Source organism: Sphaerodactylus townsendi, linkage group LG08, assembly GCF_021028975.2.
Source record: "Sphaerodactylus townsendi isolate TG3544 linkage group LG08, MPM_Stown_v2.3, whole genome shotgun sequence".
Classification (NCBI taxonomy): Eukaryota; Metazoa; Chordata; class Lepidosauria; order Squamata; family Sphaerodactylidae; genus Sphaerodactylus; species Sphaerodactylus townsendi.
In genome coordinates, this window is record NC_059432.1 from 52,093,799 (window position 1) to 52,117,274 (window position 23,476).

At 46.5% G+C, this 23,476-nt stretch overlaps 1 protein-coding gene across 2 annotated transcripts in view; it reads left to right on the plus strand.

Annotated features, from left to right (window-relative positions):
- The first annotated feature begins 6,160 nt into the window (after nt 1-6,160).
- The window catches only part of SHTN1 (shootin 1), a 96,966-nt gene continuing 79,650 nt past the window's right edge, over nt 6,161-23,476 (plus strand). For both annotated transcript variants that reach the window (XR_007245360.1, XM_048507114.1), the window contains exons 1-2: nt 6,161-6,317; nt 22,241-22,293. Coding sequence is in view for 1 of the 2 variants with exons in the window: in XM_048507114.1 (XP_048363071.1) it covers nt 6,260-6,317; nt 22,241-22,293 (111 nt within the window). In the remaining variant the exon portion in view is untranslated. The remainder of the gene's footprint in view (nt 6,318-22,240; nt 22,294-23,476) is intronic.

The following is a 23,476-nucleotide window of genomic DNA, read 5'->3' on the forward strand; positions in this document are numbered from 1 at the left end:
CAACCCCTCCTCTATTCAGGATGTTAATTATATAGTAAAAGATTTACTGCCATTTTATTATTTATGACATTTTATGTGGAGCCTAGTTTGTCAGTGTGCAACTGTATTGCACTATATACACAGATGCACCTAGAATTTACCAGCTCTGCAAGCAATTATGCCTTCTTTTTTGTCTGTTGTGTAACATCTCAAATAGAGATGTGCATTCAGTATATTCGAACCAAAAAAAGGTTTTAAAATACTTTCCTTACAGGGAAGGGATCTGGTTTACTTACATATTTAGTTCAAGATAATTATTCTAGCCATTGCTCCAAAGCAATTATATGTAAAGGAATCTCATTTGTAGCCCCATCCAAAGGGGGTTGAGAGGCTGAAACTATCAGTAGAAGCAGCACAGGCTTCCACTAGTAGAAATGCCTTGCACTTTTGCCAGTGGGAGGGTGCTCCTGCTGCCATGTGGGTGCTGCTGCTCTCCTCCAGCACAAAAACACAGCAGTAGACTCTGTGTTGCTGGTGTAGCAAGGGTGAGCCAGGGGCATGGTGTTAATAGGCTAACAGTACTTTCTCAAGTAGCAATGGGGAAATAACTCAGCTTGGCAGTGTTTTGTTGAGAGCAACTTAGCTTGGAAGCTTTTGGGGAAGAAACAATTTAGCTTGGCAATGCGAGAGGAGGCTAGGCGGGGATCTTTGAGACTATGTATACGGGGAAATTGGCAAGGAGCATTCCGCAGAGTAACACAAGGAGTCCAAATTAAGTTTTAAATGTTTATATACATTTGGTTTCAAGCACACGCACAGTAAGATAAGGAGGCACATACACACAAGTTCCTAGAGATATAAAAAGGTGAGAAAAATAAGTTTGGATAATAGAAAGGGATTTGGGAGGCAGCAGGGTGATACGTTATCTAATGGTTCGAATGCAGCAGACGAAGTAGAAGGCAGGGACTCTATGCCAGAACAGAGATCTCGTAGAAGGATGATATCGTGTCTCACACCAACTTGACCCAGGGAGGCTCAGGTTAGAAATGAGCAATGACCTTAAGGTGAGCAGGACTTTTATAGGGTGGATCACTGGTTTGGCGGGAAAAGAGAGCCTTTGCATTAGGTTTCGTTACTTGCAGCTGTGCTGGGTTGTGGGGCTGAGCTAATTAGCAGCTCTATCTATTGTCCTAACCCAGGGGATCGGTAGCCAATTGTTCTCTTGATTACATTAAAAACACCTTGAATAGGTGACTGGCAGAGTGAGTCTCTGGCTATTGTAATTTAGCTGAGGCAGTGAGATTACATCAGGGATGGGAGCACTTAGGAGGTTTTAGGAACAGCTGAAGGGAAGGAAGGCTACAGCATCTCAATTCAAGGGATAGTTCACATTTACAACTCTATTGACTGTAGCTCTGGCTTGGGTGTGGACATCAAGGAGCAAATGAGTAGATTTATTTTCCACTGACTGTTTGCCATTTCTTAGGCTTGCTTTTAGCCCATTTTATTCTTCACCACACCATATATCTGTTAACCTTAATATATCAGAAATATATCTCACATATATATTTTATCCATAAATATCCCAGCTTGGATGCATGTTTTAAGATGTAGGGTGGAAGGGGAGCATAACAATGGTCAGAGGAGGAACCAACATTAGTCAGCTTCCTCTCATCCAGACACCGCATTACGCTGGTGGCTGGGAGTCCCGACTGACGGAACTTCAGCCGGCAGCATAAGGTGAGTGTGGGGTAATGGGACTTCTCTGCAGCAGTGCCACCAAAAAGTCTATTCAGGAGCAATGGGGCACTGCGGCTGCAGCACTGTGGCCAGCTGCCCAGCCTGTGGATGAGCTGTTGACCTTTCCCCTTCGTTTCTTGCTCTGTTGGGTCTGGATATGGCTCTCCAATTGGTGACTCAAAGATTTGAGGATGTCACTTTGGCAGAGTTATAGACTCATTTTATCTCCCCCTGTTCTCCAATTTCCCTTGACTTAAGTTATAATAGTTCCTTTTGTTTAGCAAATTGTCTTAAGAATTTGACCAATCCCCACAATCAAAAGCTTTTCACTAAGGCCAGATTTAATATATTTTCCTTAGAAGTGCTCAGTGGTAGATTTTCAGGCATCCCCTATTCTGCAATAGTCTGTACTTGTAGTGGCACAGAGAGGAACTCACTGACACACAATTTGCTTCCCCCCCTCCCCCTGTAAATTCTATCTTTGAATAGCTCAATTGAGGATAATGTCCCTGCTGGTTAGGTGGGAAAGCCAACAACCCTCAATACGAATTAAAATCCTCTTCAATAATAAAAGCAACAGAATTACCTTGGCTGTTTCTTTCAGAGGCATTAAGTATCAGACATCTTATGTCTAACTTGGATAAATGATGCTGATTAGAAAGTATACATTCTGACATTGTTCTGTATATTTTTATCTTATCCGTATTGTCTGTTTAATGTTGGTTTTATATGTAATTGGGTCAGTAGCAGAGGTGGGATCCAGCCAGTTCTCAAAGGTTCCCGAGAGTGGGTTACTAATTATTTGTGTGTGCCGAGAGGGGGTTACTAATTGGGTCTGCTCAGAGGCAGTGGCATATTTGCCTAGGGACAAGGGGTACCCCATGTCCCTGGGCGCATCCATTGCAGTCATGTGGGGGGGCGCCAAAATGTCCTCCCACACAGACTGATTTTGCAAGCCCCAGCAAGCCTGGGATTGAGGAAGCCGGCTGCTGCAAGAATTAAGGAAGCCTGACATAGCCCCGCCCACTCTCTATGGTGGCCCTGAGTGTCCATAGGGCGGGGGAGAAATATCACTGTGCTCCCAGGATGAGGACTGGGGAGCTCTGCCTCCCCTCCCTCTCACCCAGAGTGCAGTGCCTTATTCTCCATTAAGTCGTTGCCATTGCTCTCAGTTTCAAGCCTTCTCCCCAGCAGACGGGCGCTGGCCAGCACAGGAGAAGTCCGTAGGCCGGCTAGGGAGGCAATCTCTGCCCCACCCTCAAGGTGTTTGTTGTGGGGAGAGGAAGGGGGTGCACGTTTGTTAGCTGTTTGGAGACTCCTTAAAGGTAATGTGCAAATCCAAACTGCACTTCTATCCCTAAAATCTTGTTTGCAGTTGTGAATGGCCTTGATGTTGGGGGGGGGGGGGCAGGAAGCACCTAGCTTCTTAACTTTTGTGGTGGGGCTGGGTTATAATCTGGAGAGCTGAGTTTGATTTCCCACTTTCTCTGCCCCATCTGCTGCCCCACAAGGTGTTTGTTGTGGGGAGATGAAAGGGGGGTGTTTGTTAGCTGTTTGGAGACTCCTTAAAGCGAACTGCACTTGGGGTGCATGTGCCCTGCGTCCTTGCCACAACCCCGCCCAGGAATGCCCCACCCCCAGAATGCCTGGCTACGCCCCGTCATGCCCTGCCCAGTCCCATTGGTGCTACGCCACTGTTTGAATCCCACCACCATGGGAACCTGTTACTAAAATGTTTGGATCCCACCACTGGTCAGTAGACCAAAATAAATTTACTGTATTGTATTATACCTTACTGGTATTTTGGGGGGTATTTTTTCAGTCAAATATACACTAGAGAATCTGAACTGCACTGGCCAGCTGAAGCTCTGTATTCTTTATTCAAGAGGAGAAGAATGATGTCATGTGTCAGGCAGACACTCTTGATATCAAACCCTTGAATCAAGACCTCTTATCTTTGCTCTGTTCCATGAGGCTGGGCTGTACATGGTATCAAGGTTATTAAGGATATGGCACTGTAGATGATCCCAGAATAACCCTCCCTTCATCTGATGATGGGCCCACCTGATGATAGGTCTGGTATCACCACATCATTTTCTTTCAATGAGGTTTCAGTTATCCAAGTTACTTTAATTTTCTCTTCCTCCAACAGCCTAGAGCAGCAGTGGTATACTGGTAAAGAGCAGGTGCACTCTAATCTGGAGAACTGGGTTTGATTCTTTGCTCTACCACTTGAGCTATGGAGGGTTATCTGGGGAACTAGATTAGCCTGTGCACAGTAACACACACCAGCTGGGTGACCTTGGACTACTCACAGCTCTTTGGAACTCTCTCATCCCCACCCACCTCACAGGGTGTTTTTTTTTGGGGGGGGGCAAGGGAAAGGAGATTGTAAGCCCCCTTGAGTCTCCTTACAGGAGAGAAAGGGGGGATATAAATCCAAACTCTTCTTCTCCCTCTTCTAGACAGGAGTTTAGTTTTGCTCCTAACTAATCTGGTATTGCACAAAATTAAAGAGGAGGTGGAGTGAACAGGGCATCAGCATCTCTTGGGATGATATGGAGATTAGATGAACAGTGAGCAGCCTTGCTTATGAATGAAGAGTGATAGGCACCACACTGCTATGCATTGATTCTTCAGTACACCGTGTTGTTTAAACATTATCAATCCACTTTCTCTCCAGCGCACAAGATCAATAAATCACATAATTTGGTCAAATGTGTACAAATGACTTTAACTACTAAATCTGTAGATGCTTGCCTTTTGCTGCTTTCTCTTCCTACACATTGTTTTAAAGGAATGCATTGCTATTCATAGTCAAGTAGACATAGCTGCTGAATTACAGACTTCTACACATTCCACTTAATTGGATGAGATCTCATAAATTGAGACCTGGATTTAGATCTTTGTCCTGCTTCCTTGGGGGGGGGGGCAGGATATTATACGCAGGACACTGCATATGCAGGATATTGGGCAAGTCTCTCTTTCATATGTATACATATATATGTGTGTGAATATACATATAAAGAAAGGTTTGCTATGAAGCAAAAGTGTAAGATATCATATTTAAAATTACTGCTGTATAAATTATTTGTAGTTAAGGCTTTCTCTCCAGGAAATTCAGCTTTGATCCATTCTGATAAAATAAAATTTAATACGAAGAAAAACAATCCTTGCTACCATATAGACAGAAAATGTAAAAAAATGTGATGATGTTTGAAATGTTTGTTTCAAAGTAGTTTGAGATGTGTATTTTCCAGCCTTGCAAGGAAGTATTATAATACTTACTTCTGTGAGTTGTACTCATAACTCCCTGCTGGGCCACCATTTTATCCTTGAGTTGCAAGCTGCCGCATCACCAGTTCAGTCACTGTCAGCCATCAATTGTTCAGGGGAATCAGCCACTCATTGATAGCTGATTTAATGTCCACCATTTTGCAAATGTAAATGCCCTACGTCTCAAAACCTGTTGTAAGCATCACCATCCCTTAAAGTCCTCCTTTCTTCTACCAGTCAACAAAACAAGGATACTTACCTGGGAATGACCCTCACAGCACAACTCCAATCAGAGTTACACCCATCTTGGTGTAACTGCACCATCACAGAGTTATGGAAGTTTCTGTTTTAAACAGGGTGAGGTATAAATCAAACTAATAAACAAATAATACATAGGACCAGACTGCACATCCTAAACCTGAACATTGTCAGCAGACTGAAATTTTCAGATTTCTCTTTATGCTTGAAAGAACTAAATATCTAACAATAATAAAATATAACAAAAGGGGAGTTTTTATACTGTTTAACAGCGTTGATCTGATGGTTTTACATTGAATCACATTTTTTTAAGTGAGCTATGATTCACCAGATATGCTGGAATACATTTTGTTAGTGTTTAATATAGTGCAGCTGGGCGACTGCATATTTTACTGTAGAAGGAAGGAAGGAGAAAAGTTGCAGGGAATGATGAAAAGCTTCCCCTCAGGTGTAGGAATGGCTAGCAAGGCATTCAAATCAAATACATGTGGCCTTGGGGAACAACATTTGTCCAATTTATTTGTGACATTCATGATTGTTGGCCACTACAGACTGCCATTAGATGGACAATCTGTACTTGGTACTAGGGCGTTCTGCTTGTTTAGAGACTTGAGACCAAGAAGACGCGCAGCCAGCTTACTTGAGAACAGACATTTGTAACAACTGTCAAAGAATCTGCTTTCCAGACACTCACACTTAACCAGTAAACCTGTTCCTCACGCCAACAGCGAGCATGGCAGGCCAAGCCAGGCAGCAGCCCCACCGTTCAATAAGGCGCGCCTGCCACCCCTAACGAGTCTCCCGCACATGCTCACTCGGCTGATCCCAAAGTAGACCGGGCATGTGCGGAAGGCAACGCAGCGGCTGCTCCGGGATTCTGTCCTGGGCTCGCCTCACACCTCCCCCTCCAGGTAAACCGGGCGCTCGCCTGACGCAATCGGGCGAAGGCGAGCGCTTATTTCCGGGGTGCGATCCTGCCTTGGAGGCGCTCTCGTCCAGAGGCATCATGAGCAGTTCTGAAGAGCAGAAACAGCTGGAGCTTCTCGGCAGCCTCAAAGATCAAGGTAAGAAATCAGAGGCAGCCGCCGCCGCCGCCGGTCTGCAGCAATGCAAGGCAGGCAGCGGAGGAAGGGAATCCGCGTGCATGGCTGGTTGGGAGAGGCTGCCTGGCTGCCGCTTCGCTGACTCGGAAGCCATTCGGTCACAAGCAGACAAAACAAAAGCATCGAACCAACTTGGGACCGCAGTTTGCCTTCCTGATGCAAACGAGCCCAGCGCTCGGAGCGGGGCTCCGTCTGCTGAAGCCGAAAGGGGGGAATGACCGGGGAGAGTGTCAAGATGCAGCCAGACGCCGGTGACACCATGTCTGGGGGGATGTAGATCTTTTGCGACAGGCGTGGCCGGCTTTGGAGCTAATCTATAAGGGCCCTTGAGGAAATGTTTACAACCCCAGGGCTCCAGTGCTGAGGCCTGGATCTTTTCCCTTATTACCTTAAGAAAGAGTTCCCTTTTTCGTTTGCCTTTGCTCCACCCATGCTGCAGGGAAGTGTTTGTGGAATTCTGCCTCCTTTGACCGAACATCAGGCTGTTTTAATGATTTAATCAACTTTCAGCAGCCCTCCCATCTGGTTTAATTGTATCAATTGCCATCCAGCGAGGTCAGCAGCTGGCACCAGAATGACACAGCCCAGCCAATTTGTGGATTTCAGTGGCTGAGATGATGAAATAGAGTAGCATGTGCATGGATTTACCTAGTTTCTCTTCCCCCATTTGCCTACTAAGGCGGCTTGTCTCTGCTCCGTGAAACAAATAAGCATTCAGAACGGAACCCAAGTAAATGATTCCAAGAAAATAACTTAAGCAAATACCCCGTGAACTTTGGTACTTTCAACAGGATGGCAAAACAACTAGAAAAAGGAAGGTCCAGCTAGCTGAGGAGCCGGTCAGTTCTGGAGTATGGAGCTCACTATTGCACACAGTGTAAATAATGGGGTTTTTGAGGTTTCCAGCAGCCTGTGCTTAAGCATCTGGACCAGCCCGTGTTTACTTGAAAACATCTTGTGACCTGCTCAACTGATCGTATTTATGTGAGCTTTGGCTTTCCATGAATCTTTGGTTGCTGGCAAATGTTTAAAAAATACCTTCATGTAGGCAATGATATCTTTTCCCCCTATCAGATGGCCCATCAAGATTAATGATGTTGTCAAACAAAAGACATAGCAGTGGTGGCAAAGCCACCTGGCCCAGCACAAGACCTCTCAATCCCCTGCTAACCCTTGTGCCCCCCCCCCACCAAGCAAGGCCCAGAGGGCAGTGGCAGCAAAGTGCCCTCTCACCTGGTCTGGCACAAGCCCTCCCAATCGCCCTCCAACTTCCCACCACAAAACCAAGCAGGGCCCAGCAGAGCTGGGTGGAAAGGGCTTCCTTGCCTGCCACTTTTCCTGCCCTGCTTCTCCCCAAAACAGTGCTCACTAGCCTGTTGCTTTTCCTGCCCATCTTTCCCCCAACTCACTGCTCTGTTGCCTGACACTTTTACTGTCTCCCCCAAACTCATCACTTGCTTGCCCGCTGCTTTTCCTGCCTTCCGCCTCCCCCTCAACTCACCAATTGCTCACCTGCCGCTCTCCATGGTGCTTTCCTGGCCAAGCCAAGTATTCCAGGTACTCTGCATTGCACAAGGAGCCTTACTAGGCTACTTGGTCCTGCCAGCAGGGGTGGGAGTGGCCAGCCTGCCTCTGCCTGGGGCAGGGGTAGGGAACCTGCGGCTCTCCAGATGTTCAGGAACTACAATTCCCATCAGCCCCTGTCAGCATGGCCAATTGGCCATGCTGGTAGGGGCTGATGGGAATTGTAGTTCCTGAACATCTGGAGAGCCGCAGGTTCCCTACCCCTGGCCTGGGGCCTTCATGGTTTAACTCAGTGGTCGGCAACCTTTAACACCCAAAGAACCATTTGGACCCATTTTCCACGGAAAAGAAAACACTTGGAGCCGCAAATACTTTTTGACATTTAAAATGAAGATAATACTGTATATATATATATATTTACCTTTACGCTTTGTATAAACAACTAGCGGACCTGGCCATGCTTTGCTGTGGCTTACCGTGTGTTGCGCCGAGAGAGGGAGGGAGAGGGCACTGACTGTGGCTGGGCCTTCCGTTGGGCCTGGGCTTGGCTCCATTCCTGCTCCTGCTCCCCTCCCTAGCTATCCTTCCAGCCTTGCCGGCCTGAAGGGAAGCCATCGCTCCTCTCCGGCTCCACTGTTGTCAATGGAGAACGCAAGGGAGGGAGGCGCACCACTCTGTGGCTGCTGCAGAAGTTGGCGCTGCCACCAAGCGCACGCTGCGTCGATCGCGGGCAAGCCAGGCCCCTCCCTGGCTTGGCGGCCCCTCATTGGTCTGCCAGGGGGTTGGGGAAATATGTGTTTTACTGAGCACCAGTGTGACCGACGAGCCCAGTGATGGGCGCAAAACCTGCTCGCAATGGGAAGGGACGTCATGTGAAAATTTGGGGGCAATCTGTTCAGCTGTTTCCGCGTTAGGGTGTGAGGAACAAATTCACAGTTAGCCTTATATATATATATATATATATATATATATATATATATATATATATATATAGAGAGAGAGAGAGAGAGAGAGAGAGAGAGAGAGAGAGATTATAGTGTGTTGCTTATGAAATCCATGAAGTGCTACAGAGAAAATTATATTTTATTTATGTAAAGAACACATTTTGAACATTTTGAACTCAAAAAATAATAACAGACCTCCATGTCTGCCATGGAGGGTGGACTCGACAGCCATATTCCTCACTGAGCATGGCCCCCGCCATGGTCCCAAAAGCCACAGCTTCTGAGAAGCTACCCCCAGATGTCCTGGGATTTGCCTGCCAGGAGTTGGCAACCCACAACAACCATGCCTGAGGATGATCCTGGCCTTCCTCCCTTCCATGATCTACAAGCTTACCCTCTACTTGCTTACTCTGAAGTAAACCTTCCAGGATCCATGTGCAAGGCTTTCCCCATGTGCTCTTGCCCTCCTTGGTAATGCAGAAGCAAGCAATTCACACCCACCCCTGCCTCCCCATCAAACAGCCCCAACGAGTGCAACCTTGCAGGGCTGCAGGTAATAACTCCTTTAAAACCTGACATGCGTCTTTCTCATGTGGATTCAGCCAGGCTGCCATCTGCACGGAAATCTCCTGGAGCTAAGCAGGGCCGCTGGTGGGTCCTGCAACCCAAGGTGGCTGCTAGGGTTCCCCATGTGGTTCCACCCCCCAAGAAGGACCCAGGGGAGGAGGAAATGAGGCCATCCAAAACAGGGGTCGGCCCTGACCCCCCATTGAAAGAGGGCAGACTGGAAGTTAGGATTGAGCTGAAAATCTGTGCTCCCTGCAATTCCCTCCCGTTCCCACCCTTAGCTCACCTGTTCAAGAGGATCCACCAGCGGTGTTCAGCCTCCGCACCCCTGCTGTCATCAGTCAACCAGGCAGCTGGGACAGGGAAGCTGGTAGAGGTATGCGATAGCCACCGCGGGCTGTGTCTCTTGAGGAGCAGGGGACTCTTAGGGTGACTCTCGAGGTGGCTGAGAGGACCCAAGCCACACAGAGCCCCAGTGCACAAGGACAAAAGGGCCCTGGTTTTAGCTGCTGCCATGTAATCAGAGCCTCTCTTCTACTGGCTCCTCCTTTTCCCATCTGATCGGGTGACCCCTAATGTTTAAAAGCCCTGTAAGGGCAGGCAAACTGAATGTGGGCTGCTACCCACTGGAAATCCACACCTGCGTGCTGCATCTGATAAGTTAATCACAGTCTCCTACCCACTCTCACCCCTGCACCCTATTCGTTATCCAGAGTGAACTTTGTTGCCTAATACAATATGTTTATAGAACCAAACTGTGATTTTTTGAAGGGGCCCTAAGAGCTGGATTTTCAGAATGCAAATACACCTGAAAATCCTAACTTAAAAGTAATGCTTTTTTTTGGTAGGGTTTTTCCTACAACAGCCATTTGATTGCAGCCATGAAGCCTTCAACAATCTATTTGTTTACAATCAGGGCTATCAAGGTGGCCAACTAAAGCAAACAGAGAGGTATAAAACATATTATGAAACTAGTTAAAACAAAAAAAACTCAAGTATATTAAAGTGTAGAGCCAGCAATTGAAATGTAGAGCAAAGGAAGGGGTCATTTATTTATTTATTAGTTTTATAGCCCACTTTCCTTTGCTGGAACAGGCTCAGAGCAGCTTTACATCATCATAATTATTTATTTATTTATTTATTTATTTATTTATATTTTAGATTTATATAGGCCGCCTCTTCCCCAGAGGGCTCGAGGCGGCTCAACAACATGGCTGTTATCAACAGCAACTCACAACATAACTTAAGCATTAAAACTCCGGCAGCAGTTACATATAATTTAAAACGATCCAAGCCATTCAACAGTATAAAAACAGTTCAGACAGGCGCTCGTTCCTAAGGCTAAAAGCAGGTAAAGATGAAAAGAAGAAAGGAAGGGAGGGAGCAGGCGGGCCCAGATGGAATCATAGCAGGCCCAACCAAGATGACAACGATGGAAATTCGGCAGCGTTTCAGTGGGGGGCAGTAGAACCGCGGCCGGCCTCTCCAAAGGCCCGGTGGAATAATTCTGTCTTACAGGCCCTGCGGAACTCGCCAAGATCTCGCAGGGCCCGGACTGATGGAGGTAAGGTATTCCACCAGGCTGGGGCCAGAGCCGTAAAGGCCCTGGCGGGGTTGAGGCCAGTCGCATTGTCGCGGGGCTAGGGGTCACCAACAATTCTGCCACTGCTGAGCTTAGTGGCCTATCTGGGACATAAGTGGTGATGCGGTCCCGCAGATATGAGGGCCCCATGCCACGTAAGGCCTTGAAGGTCTTTACCAACACCTTGAAGGCGATCCGAACTCCACTGGGGAGCCAGTGCGAAGTACGTGCACAGGGGTGATATGGTCTGAGTAATCACCACCTGTCAAAAGCCGTACGCTGCATTCTGGACCAGCTTCAACTTCGGATCAATCGCGAAGGGAAGGCCAGCGTAAAAGCGAAGTTACAGTAATCTAACACATGAGGTGACTGTCGATGGATCACAGTGGCCAGGTGGGTCTGGGAGAGATAGGGAGCCAACCGCCCGTGCCGCTGCGAAGATGAAAAAAAGCGCAACCCTGGGTGACATGGGCCACCTGGCTCTCCATTGACAAGGCAGAGTCCAGGGCGGACCCCCAGGCTTCTGAAGCCAGGGATGCGGGGCCAAAGCGACCCCTCCAATATAGGCGGCTGGAATTCCCTTTGGTCTCTCCCCGGCCCAGCCAGAGGGACCTCCGTCTTTGTTGGATTAAGTTTTAACCTACTCTGCCTCAACCAACCAGCGACCGACTCCAGACAATGCTGTAGAGCTGCAGGGGCAGAGGCCGCCTCCATCTCCATCAACAGAATGAGCTGGGTGTCATCATCATATTGGTGGCAGACCAGCCTAAAGCTCTGCACAAACTGAGCAAGGGGTTGCATATAGATATTAAATAAGAGCTGGGAAAGCAAGGCCCCTGAGGAACCCCACAACTAAGTGGGGCTCTGGAGGAGCCTCAACCCCACACCATACCTGCTGACCCCGAATTCTGGAGAAACGAGGCAATCCATTGAAGGACAATGCCCCGCTCCAGAGGCTGCCAGGCGGTGGATCAAAAGGTCGCGATTGACCACATCAAACGCTGCTGTGAGATAAAGCAACACAAGCAGCTCGGATCCGCCTTTGGTCTAGCTGCATGCGAGCATATCTGTGATGGCAATGAGGACGGTTCTCTCCATGCCCAGCGCACGGAAGCCGGACTGGAAGGGATCGAGCACCGCGCGTCCTCCAGGAAGCCCTGAAGCTGCTCCAACACCACTCTCTCACTACCTTCCCAAGAACGACAAAGTTCGAAATGGGGCGGTAATTGGCCAGATCGCTCCAGGATCTAAAGTTGGTCTTTTAAGAGTGGGCGGACCACTGCCTCCTTCAACCCCAATTCGAAACACTCCTTGCTCAAGGGAGCAGTTGACTATATTCAACAGGTGGGGTAAGTAACTCCCTCCGGCAAGCTTTTATCAGCCAAGAGGGGCACGGATCCAGAGGACAGGTAGTAGGTCTAACAGCAGCTAGGGACCCTGTCAACATCGGACTTCGCAGAGTAGGGAAACCGGTCCAGACTTGGACCCAAAGACGGCGAGAGCCTCGAAGTTCCTTTACTGTATCAACTGTGGCCAGAAGGTTCCGGTTCCGGCGGAGGACGCGACTTTATCTACAAAAGCTCTGAAATGCCTCACAGCCGATAGTCAATTGAGAGAATTTATAGATCCCTCCACCAAGGAGGTGAGGGAATCGGACAATCGAAATAATTGTGCGGGCTTATAGCTAGCAGATCACGAGGGAGGGGCGAAATGGGCATTCTTTGCCCTCCGTATCGCCAGCTCATAGGCTTTCATAAACATCCTATAAGTTGTTCGCCGCCGTGGCGAGACTTCCTCACACTACGCTCTAGCCGCCTGAGTTCCCGTTTCATTTGGCAGCAGCTCCTCGGTATACCAAGGAGCCCGTCAGGAACGGGGCTTAGAGGGCTTGGAGTAATTTCTCGATGGCATCGGACAGCCTGGAATTCCAGTCTGTCACCTGGGCATCGGGGGTGCCAGGAGGCTCAGGGTGGCGCAAAGCATTCAGGAACCTAGCCGGGTTCCATAAGTCGCCGTGGGCGGGCGTAAATAGGTCCGGCCGCCTAGACAGGGTTGGCTGGCGAGTCCACCCGAACCTTCAGGGCAAAATGGTCGGACCATGGCACTCTGTTAACAGAGGATACCACCATATTCACTCCCGCCCAAAACCAGATCCAAAGTGCGTGACCAGCTTCATGGGTGGCACCGGTGTTTAGAAGGGAGAGTCCCAGCGTCGCCATGGATGACACCAGGTCCACTGCCGCTGAACATGAGGCGGCACCACATGGACGCTTGAAATCCCCAAGACAATAAGTCGAGGGAATCGCGAACCCCACTGGGCCACCGCCTCCAGCAGCCGTGGCAGGCAGTCCCTCAGGTCGCTTAGGGCGACCGGGTACACCAAGAGGACGACCAACCTCTCCCCAGACAGCCACCCAATCCGCACACTTGAATCCTGGAATTTGAGGGGCAGGGATCACCTGAAGGCGATGGAATCTTGGATGTACATCGCCACACCTCCCCCCCCCCAGCCCTGTGTTCGAGGCTGGTGGACACAAGCCAAACCTGGGGGGCATGATCGTATTCAAGGCTAATCGTCTCGGCCCCTCTCACACCCAGGTCTTGTGATGCAGGCCAGGTCCATCAGCTGCGCCTCGAGAAAATCTCGGCAAGTTATGTCTTATTATTGATGGACCTGGCATTAATCAACACCAGGCCTCAAGCAGGGTATACCTGAGCCTCTCTGCCCGCATCTCTCGGGATAGGGTCGGAGGCCGAAGGGGGCAGCATAAATGCATCTCCCCTTCAGCACGCCCCTCCCACCACAGAGATCTACCCCGTCCCACAATACTGGGATCTCCCTTCCCCCCCACACTTGCCCCTCGCCGCCTCCCTCATATAAAAGTCTAGTAAACTAACAATACCCTTATAGTACTACCTACTCCAACCTAACTGCATACACATATACAAATATAATTAAATTCTATTGGCTGCCTTCAATCATTCAACACTTCTGTTATCTGATTCCGGCAGCCACTAATCCCAAATAGAGTACAGTAATACCAATAAAATTAATATTAATATTATAAAGTGCTAGTGCATCAATTAACAATAACAGCGACAACAGAGAAGGCAATGATGACAATGGGGAGGGTAGATCCCATTTCAAACATACATCGGGTCAGGAATCATTGCCACTTCTTCCTGCCGATGTTGTTGATGTTCACGCCCAATACTGCCAATCAATCACCTGATTGATTTAAAATGTCCACGCTTCAGTTAGCAATAAGTAAAGAAAACCAGGTCCATTTCCTAGTCTGTAAAGTTCCAATAAATATAACTTCTGCTGTCTGACATCAGCACCAAATAGCTGGGGTGGTGCCAGGTGGCTGCTGATGGAGCAGCAAAACAGGAGAAGGGCAATGAAAGAGACCACTGCCACCGGCTCTCTTTCCTCGATCCTCAGATGGAACCCAATAAGCAGGCCAAATACAATATCTAAGACAGTCAGAGTCCAGACTCGCATAGATCAACAGTTGGACAGGTGGACAATGAACAACAATCAGCAGGGGAGAACTATCGACAACCGTAGTCGGAAGGAGCCAAGAAGAAGAAGCAAGGCCAGATGGACAGGTCAGGTAGGCTGCTGCCACCAGTCTCCCCACAGACCGTCAGTATTTGTTCTGATGTTTAGTGAAGGGCAAAGAAGGAGGGATTTCTCTCTCAATCTAGCCCTCCACACAATCGCCACAGGAGGTTTCTGCCACCAACCTCCCCCCCGGCTGTCGTATCAGCTTCCAGATGGATGGCTCCGCTTCAAACGGGCACTCAATCCAGGCTGCCTCTCCCTCCCGGACGACAAGAGGAGGTCCCAGCCACCGACCTCCTCCTTCGGCACTACCTCAGCTTCTGGGCCAGTCTCCTGGGTCGGATGGGCCAGATGGATCAGATGGGCGTCCTCACGCATGCGTCACCGAGGGCCTTCTGCCACCGGGTTCCTTCAGTGACGTCCAGCTGCCTGGGCGGGCCCCTCTAGCCAAAGGAGAGGGGGGAGATCTCAACGCCACAGGGGGTCTCCGTCCCTAACGGGCATCCCCACGGCATCGCCATCGCCAACTCCGTCGACTCCACAATGCTCCACCCGGCGTGCAGCAGATGAAACGAGCATCAGCAACCGAGCATGACTCCACCGGGCCAGAGACCAGGAGCAGCAGGTGATCGGACAGACAGCCGAGCAGAGGAAGGGAGCCCCAAAAGCTGGAGAACAAGGAGAGAGCCTAGATAGCCGGAGCAACAGACAGCCAGAGGCGGCGAACATCCAGGTCCAGCAAGACAGACCTGTCAAGCCACAGCAGCTCCACCCGCCAATGGCAGATGAGCCTTTCTCCAACAACAATGCCCAGCACCGTAAGTAATTAAGTAACTAGACTAGTCCTAAGCCAAATTAAAACAAACCCTAACACTCATTTCACTATGGCTATAAAACAAGTAGCCAGGGTCTAAAACGACGCCTAAAACCTAAGCCCAAAAGCCTAAAACCCCAAAACCCAAAATCCATGGAGTTTCCGCTGCAAGCTCCCGCTGCGGGCGCCATCTTGGATCTATGCCAGTATTTCTAATAAAATCTATCCCAGTATTTCTAATAAAATCTATCCCAGTATTTCTAATAAAATCTATCCCAGTATTTCTAATAAAATCAACAAAACAGTGATATTTGACACCTTAAAATAGTATTTCATGAAGGAGAAACAAACAATTACAATATCATTCCCAAACATAACATTAAATGTTGAAAGAATATTAGACAAAACTATGAAGTGTTCACCAGCTAGCGAGGCGACGGTGGCAGAATGGGAACAGCCTCCTTGGAGGACAGAGTACCTTAGAATCCAGTGTTTTCCAGTTCCCATTTCATTGACCTTAGAAAACTGTGTCACCAAAAACAAGCTTTCAAAAGATGGTAGTAGTGGTTGTGTAGACATGGGAGTAGGCAATCCTTGAGGTAGGTCTTTAAAGGTCAGTATTAGCATTGAATTGGGCCTCTGACCATATTGCATTGGGAAAAGTCTCATCATTGACACCTTGGATGAAAACTGGGCTGGTGAATTGGAGTGGAACTGAGGGAGAAATTGAAAGGTTTAAAAAATTAACTGGTGGAAAGATGCAAAAACAAAATATCTTGGGATGTGAAATGGGTAAATTGACATTTTGGGACCAGAGATCCCCACATATACATTTTATCTTTCAAAATGATAAATGGAATATAATTTAACCATTATTTTAAAATAATATTATTGCAGCCAATTTTCATTGTAGCAAATCTTTAGATCCTACCTTTTTCTCAGCACAATTCAAAGCAGTGGTTCTTTAAACAGCTTGGGTCCAGAGTACTTGAAGGACTGCATTCTTGTGCTCCAGGGAGCTTGTATACTTCTCTTCCTCTGATCTTAAACAGGGCATCCTGCATTCTTATTACAGTGAATGAACTGCACTTACTAATCATTTCTGTAGACAGACTGGTCAGAATTGTTCTTGTGGGATTTCTTCTGTCTTTCCTTCCACTAGCAGCCACAAAGCTGTCTGCCATAATTTCTCAGCTGCTAGGGATGCCATGCCTAGTACTTTACTTAAGCAGCAACATTATAGGCAATTCAAATTACATTCTATCCATACTGCCTCTGAACCAGCTTTGGAGCAAGCAAGTGTCTGGATGTCCAATCCCTATCACAGCTGGGGACCTCCAGATATGTAGTCTAGAGAGAGGGAACTAATGTGAATTAAAGTCATGGTTCTGGGAAGGAGGGCAACTCTTTGTCCCTTTGTCATTTCCCTGATTGGAAATGACTCAGTTGGATTATTTTTGGGCTCAGAATGCAGGCACTTTCTCTCATCTCCTGACCACAAGTAGTTGGGGATGATATTTTTTATGGGGAAACTGTGTTGAGGTGAGAATTTAAACATTACCTCCACGGCACTGTTTCCTAATCAAAATCAAGCCATCCTGCAGCTGCTTCTTATAGCTTAGTTGCACATATGGAGATCCTATTTCAGCTTCCCAGCCTCACATACAGTTGAGTCTTTAGCATGAAAATATAAGAAGAGCCCCAATGAATCAGAGATCCATCTAGTTCAGTATTCTGAGATAACAACAGGGCATTGAAGCTGAAGTCTTCCTTTGATTATACCTTCTGGGAATGATATTCAGAGGTTTACTGCTTCTGAATGTGGAAGTTCCCTTTAGTTACCATGCATAATACCACTGATAGATTTATCCTTCATATATCTAGCTAATCGCCTTTTAAAGTTGTCTATTCCTGTGGACTAGATCCCACAAAATTCTACATTTTAATCATTTATTGTTTAAAGAATTATTTTCTTTTATCCATCCTGAGTTTTGCTCAGCAGCCCAATCAGATGTGCTCCTAGTTAGTATTTTGGGGAAAGAGCAAAAGTTCTGTGTCCACCTTCTACCTTTTGCAGAAGTTCATAAACCACTGTCACAGCCTCCAACCAGTCATCTTTTTTTTTTGTAAACTCAAAGTTCTAGACTTTTTAGCCTTTCCCTCATAGGAAAGATGCTCCAGCCCCTTAATCATCTTGGCTGTCCTCTTCTGTACTTTTTTCAACTTGGTGATGCCTTTTTTGAGAGGCGTTATGATCTAGGGCAGGGTGAGGGAACCTCGCGACTCTCAGATGTTCAGGAACTACAATTCCCATCAGCCCCTACCAGCATGGCCAATTGGGCATGCTGACAGAGGCTGATGGGAATTGTAGTTCCTGAACATCTGGAGAGCCGCAGGTTCCCTACCCTTGATCTAGGGGCATCATAATGTTGGTCATTTTGTTTTGAATCCCTTTCCTAATAACCCCCAGTATAGAGTCTGACTTTTTCATTGCTGAAGCACACTAGGTTGACACTTTTATTGACCTGTCCACTGTCACCCCAAGGTCTCTTTCTTTCTCAGTCCCAGCAAGTTCATGCATTGACATACTGTTTACTTCTCCCCATCTACTTTTCTCTCTCCTTATATCCCTATCAGCTGGCAGGTGCATCAAGACCCTGCTGGAAGCCAGATTTCCACCTTTCTCCATTCCCTCCCAGTGGGCAGGCATCCCAGCCCACCTGCCGGGAGCCATGTTTCCCTCCCTCCCTCCCTCCTCTCCATTAAAGCTGGCTGGCATTCTGAGGCCCAAGCCTGGAGCTTTCTTTCTCTTTTCCTGCTCTCTCTTGATGGAAGTTACCACCATACCCATCGGCTCCCAGGTTGTGCAACTGCCAGCAATAGCCTGAGGTAAGTGTATTCTCTGTGGCTGTGGAGAGAACTTGTTGTGGGGAAGTGTAGCCCTATCTGCAGATTTGGCTAACCACAGGCAGGCAGAACATGTGAGAATTAGATACACTGATTACTACAATGTGCTCTGTGGGGCAGTCTTTGAAAAGTGATTGAAAACTTTAGCTGGTGCAGAATGCTGCAGCCAGGATTTATTTAATTCATTTGTACCCTACTTTTCTTCCCAGTGGGGAAGTGGTTTATACTCTTCTCCCCTTTGATTTGTTGACTAGACCACATGTTAGGGAAAATATTGCTCCGGTCTTGTTCCATCTGCACTAGCTCCCAAGGGATATCTGTCTACCATTATCTTCTGCCAGCAGATGAAGACTTTCTCATTTCATTGACATTCCTGTGCTGATCTATTCTTTCTATCTTATATTTTAATTGTTGTCTCTGTGTTTTATATATGTATTATACTTTTGGTTCTGTGTTTTATATATGTATTAGACTTTTGGTTTAATTGGGTTAATGATGAATTTGTATAATGCTTGATTTTAATTGTTAGCTACCTTAATGGCCCTGATATGGCAGAAAGGTGAGATCTAAACTTTGCAAAGAAATAGTATAAGAAACAGTGGATCATGCAAGACTGAAGTCAGTTTGCTGTGGCTCTCTGAAGGAAAACATAGTTGTTGTTCTGTTAGTAATGTGTACATCAATAACTTCTTTTTTCCTACTTGCATTTATACTAAGGTTACACTTTTAAATACTTTATAAAGTATGTAAATAATTAACAGGTGCTCTAATCATGTTGTAGATTGGACTGTGTCAGAAGCATGTTTAAAGCTCATCAAAGAAGCATCAATAGAAGAACCTCACGAACTGCTTTAACCATTGATAGAAATGTAATTTCTATGTAATTTGTTAACAAACAGTATAATTAATGTAAGAAGTGTGTACCATTTGTAACAGAGTATTATTCCATTCATGGGGGAAAGAATTTATTTTAAAACAGGCACGTGGAAACCATGTTTCTCTTTATTCCAAACCAGCACTAAGCCAGAAGGCTCTGTTGATAGTCAATCTCTTTGAGTTAAACAGTTGTTGAGGGAGAAGCCATCTTCTGAGGAAAGTTCCACTTAACATGTTTCTGTTGCTCTGCTCTGTGAGCAGCAAGCGCCAGCCCGCCAAGCTGTGTGGATGTGCTGGTCCAACAGGGACATACACTAGTAAAAGCACAATTTGCCATTATCATAAACAGCTTTTAACAGCATCCAGGTACTTAAATAAATTACAAGCCAGATGTTCTCTGAAATAAGGTTGATCTTCACTTTCACTAAAACACCACTAGTGTGGAGGCGGGGGGTTGGCAGATAATCCTTAGCAGGGCATTATGGAAGTGGCAGGTAAAATAATGACAGAGCAGAGGTTTTCCATTCACCTTCTGGAAAAGACAAGCAGCAATACAAACATGAACCAAAAAGGCTCTCCTGGTAGTGTAATGGCTGGTAGAAACAATGCTCATGAAAACTATTTGATGGTAATATCGGTATAGTCTGCTGGTCAATATGCCTGCCACTGACTTTATTTGCTGACGTGCTCTCTCTCCTCTCCCTGTTTTGGTCTTATTGCCTTCATCAAACTACAATAGGAATCAGAATCTTAAGAACTGAAGGCATCAGAATCTTAAGAACTGAAGACCTTCCCTGATAGTTTCTAAATGCTTTTTTAAAAGCTAATTTGTAACTTTGGTAATACTATTAAAGAATAGGTATATTTCGTTCATGCTAAGTAGTAACCATCTGACTGCTGCTATTATTGATTCATAGGACAGTCTTGTTAAATGATGAAAATATGTGTTTAATTTTCAGTACATTGCTTACAGACTCCTGTGTAATTAATAACTGATCAAAAGCTACAGTAGATCTTTTGGTTCTATATAGGCTTTATTCCAATAACTGCCATGACTTCTCCCACAGGATGCTATTGGAAGTTGTAGTTTGTTGAGGGTCAAAGAGATCCCAGCACCCTATTTCCGCCTTCTCAGTTCCTGCATTTCTTGGACAGAGGAAAATAATGTTGAATGGTTTTTCTGTTTTTAAGCTATTTGTTACGAATGCTTGTAAAATAAAGGTTAAAAAAGTTCCCCTTTACATGGTATTTGCTTTCCTTCTTGATGAGTATCCTGTTATCATCTGGTCATTTGGATTTTCATCACCTACTTGCAGAGTTCTTCTTTCCCTTTCAAAAAAATTTCTGATTAATATTTTTAAAAAAAATCTTTTAAATTACTGAGATAATATATTTAGCATTCTCTTGAACACTTTGACATCTTACTATGTAATTGAGCAATGTGTTCCTGATGACAAATCAGAAAAAGCAAAAGGGGAGATGTAGTCCATAGGGTTTCATTTCCCATGTATAGAGTGACTGATGGGACTACAATTGCCAGACTTCTTCTCACTCAGCCAACAACACTTCTTAAAGCTCTGGGGTCCTTGCAGGGCTGTCCTGTTCCTTGCCTGAACCAACTCTTGAGAAAGTCAGGAGCAAGCATGATGCCCGTGGCCAGGACTGAACAGGCCACCCTGCCTTAGGTTGTTTGGGGGGTGGGGAAGGGGGAAGACCTCAACACACCTGCAATAGCTCTGGCTGAGGCAGTGAGAGCAGGGATATGGTGGGAGAGCCCTCACCGCACTCATCCAGAGCACTCCAGGCAAGCTACCAAGAATTGAGCTAAGGCGGGGAGAGAGAGAGAGAGAGTTGGAGTAGGAGCAGAAAGCAAATGAGTGCTGGGAAGAGGCAGAACAAAAAAGAGAGAGTTAGGGTGGGTGGCCAGACAGAGAGAACGAACGCTGGGTAGAGTGGTAGAAACATAGAGTTGAGGTAGGAAGAAAAAGTTGGAAGAAGTGGACCATCAGAGAGTAGGGGGCACAGAAAGAAAGTTGAGGAAGCAAGGTAGAAAGACAGAGAGAGAGAGATGGAGTAGGGGGCCCGAGAGTTGGGTAGTGGAAAAAAAATAGGGAAGATTAAGAGAAGGGGTGGCAGGATGGAGAGGGAGAGGCAAAGAAGGGTGAAAACAAAAAAAGGTGGGGTAATAATCTCTAATGTCCTCTCTTGCTGGATCTCACTTGCTAGAACCTGTTGTATTTTCACATAACAGGCTCCCTGTCTTCACAGGTATCCTGCTGGCTCCCCCTGTGCTTTGCAAAGCCGGGATCCAGCTTTGCAAATGGGGGACTGCCTATGGAGATGGCAAGAACTCTCGCCATCTTCATAGGTGTCCATGCTGGCTCCCACATTTTGCAAAGCCAGGTCCAATTTAAAAACAGGGAAGAATTCCTATGGAGATAAGGAGAACTCTGCTCATCTTCACAGGCACCCTGCTGGCCCCCACACACACACACTATTTTGCAAAACTGGGATCCAGCTTGGTAAATGGGGAGATGCCTATGGAAATGGGGAGAACTCTGCTCATCTTCACAGGCACCCTGCTAACTCCCCACACTCTTTGCAAAAATAGGGAGGTGCCTATGAAGATGTGGAGAACTCTCCCCATCTTCACAGGCATCATGCTGCCCCTCCTTGGAAAAACTGGGATGTTGGGTGGTTTTTTTTTTTGCAAGTTCAGTGGTTATGCTGAATGTCATTTCCTGAAGATATTCCCTGTTTATGTCTCTTGCCCTGTTAGGATAAGTTTTCAAGAGCCCCCTGGTTTGGGGGGGGGGGGGTTATTTTTGCACAACGACATTTATTGCTAGTTCTATATAAATGCTAAGTATTAATATTACAGCAGATGTGTCATGAATATCAACGTGGGGAAAAGTAAGGTTAACTTCAGATATGGTCTATTAGGTCTCATTGGTGTGTTACCAATTGACTTCTATGATGATAATTATAGCTGACATGTAACAATTTTCAGATGATCTTTGTAGATGTGGAATTTACGAAGTGTGAAAATTAATGGTATTTCTGCAAAGGACATTACTTAGTTAATCTTTAATTATTTTACAGTGATTGGTGAATATGAAGAGTTAAGAACAGAGAATAAGAAAACACAGGAAGAGGTTTGTATACAATACATATTATTCTACTATGTCAGGGGTAGGGAACCTGCGGCTCTCCAGATGTTCAGGAACTACAATTCCCATCAGCCCCTACCAGCATGGCCAATTGGGCATGCTGACAGAGGCTGATGGGAATTGCAGTTCCTGAACATCTGGAGAGCCGCAGGTTCCCTACCCCTGTACTATGTCATAAGATGCTGTGTAGCTTTTCGTTTTTACATAGCCTATTGCAATTGGTATTTTTGTTTTTGATATCACTGACTAACATTCACTAGGGCCGTGGTGGCGAACCTTTGGTACTCCAGATGTTATGGACTACAATTCCCATCAGCCCCTGCCATCATGGCCAATTGGCCATGCTGGCAGGGGCTGATGGGAATTGTAGTCCACAACATCTGGAGTGCCAAAGGTTCGCCACCACTGCACTAGGGATTCTGCTACTGGGTTTTCTCCACGTAGGAGTATTTTTGAGCAACTTTCATGAGAGTAGTGGTGATGATTGTGGAAACTGCTGATGTGAGTCTGTATTTCCTACAAGGAGTTCAAGGTGGCAAACAAGTTTCTCCCTTCCCCTTTCAATCCTTACAACATTCATGTGCTGGAGATTACCTGAAAGTGACAGCTAGCATGAGCATTCACCAGGTTACACCACACTTGATTTCTGTTGTACCAGTTCATTTAGTGTAATTTATTGGAAGCAGAACAACAGTGAGAAAAACAAAAACACTGCTCTTAAGTGTAGTACATGCTTATTATGCAGGTCTCCCCTAACAGCTCCTACCTAGAAAAAACTGTGGTTCGTTGGTGTGGTGTTGACTACTGGGCCAGGTCCACTTGCATGTTAGAGAACTCTCAAGGACTTGTGGGATGGCACCTCACTTTCTCCTGCATCCTCCTTCCCACACTGTTTCCTCCTTCCCTAAACCAGCATCTTCTGTCCGTTCTCTTCCTCATTCTCTCATTCAAACTGATTCTCCAACATATCTTTTGTCTCCCATTTCTGCTGTATTTATTATTTACTTCATTTATACCCCATTTTTTTCCAGTGGAGACCAAAGCAGCTTACACTGTTTCCTTCTCCTCCTTTTTATCTTCACAACAGATGTAGGCTAGAATGTAGGCTAGAATGAAACTGAGTGGCTGGCCCTACATCACCTGCTGAGCTTCCACGGCAGACTGATGG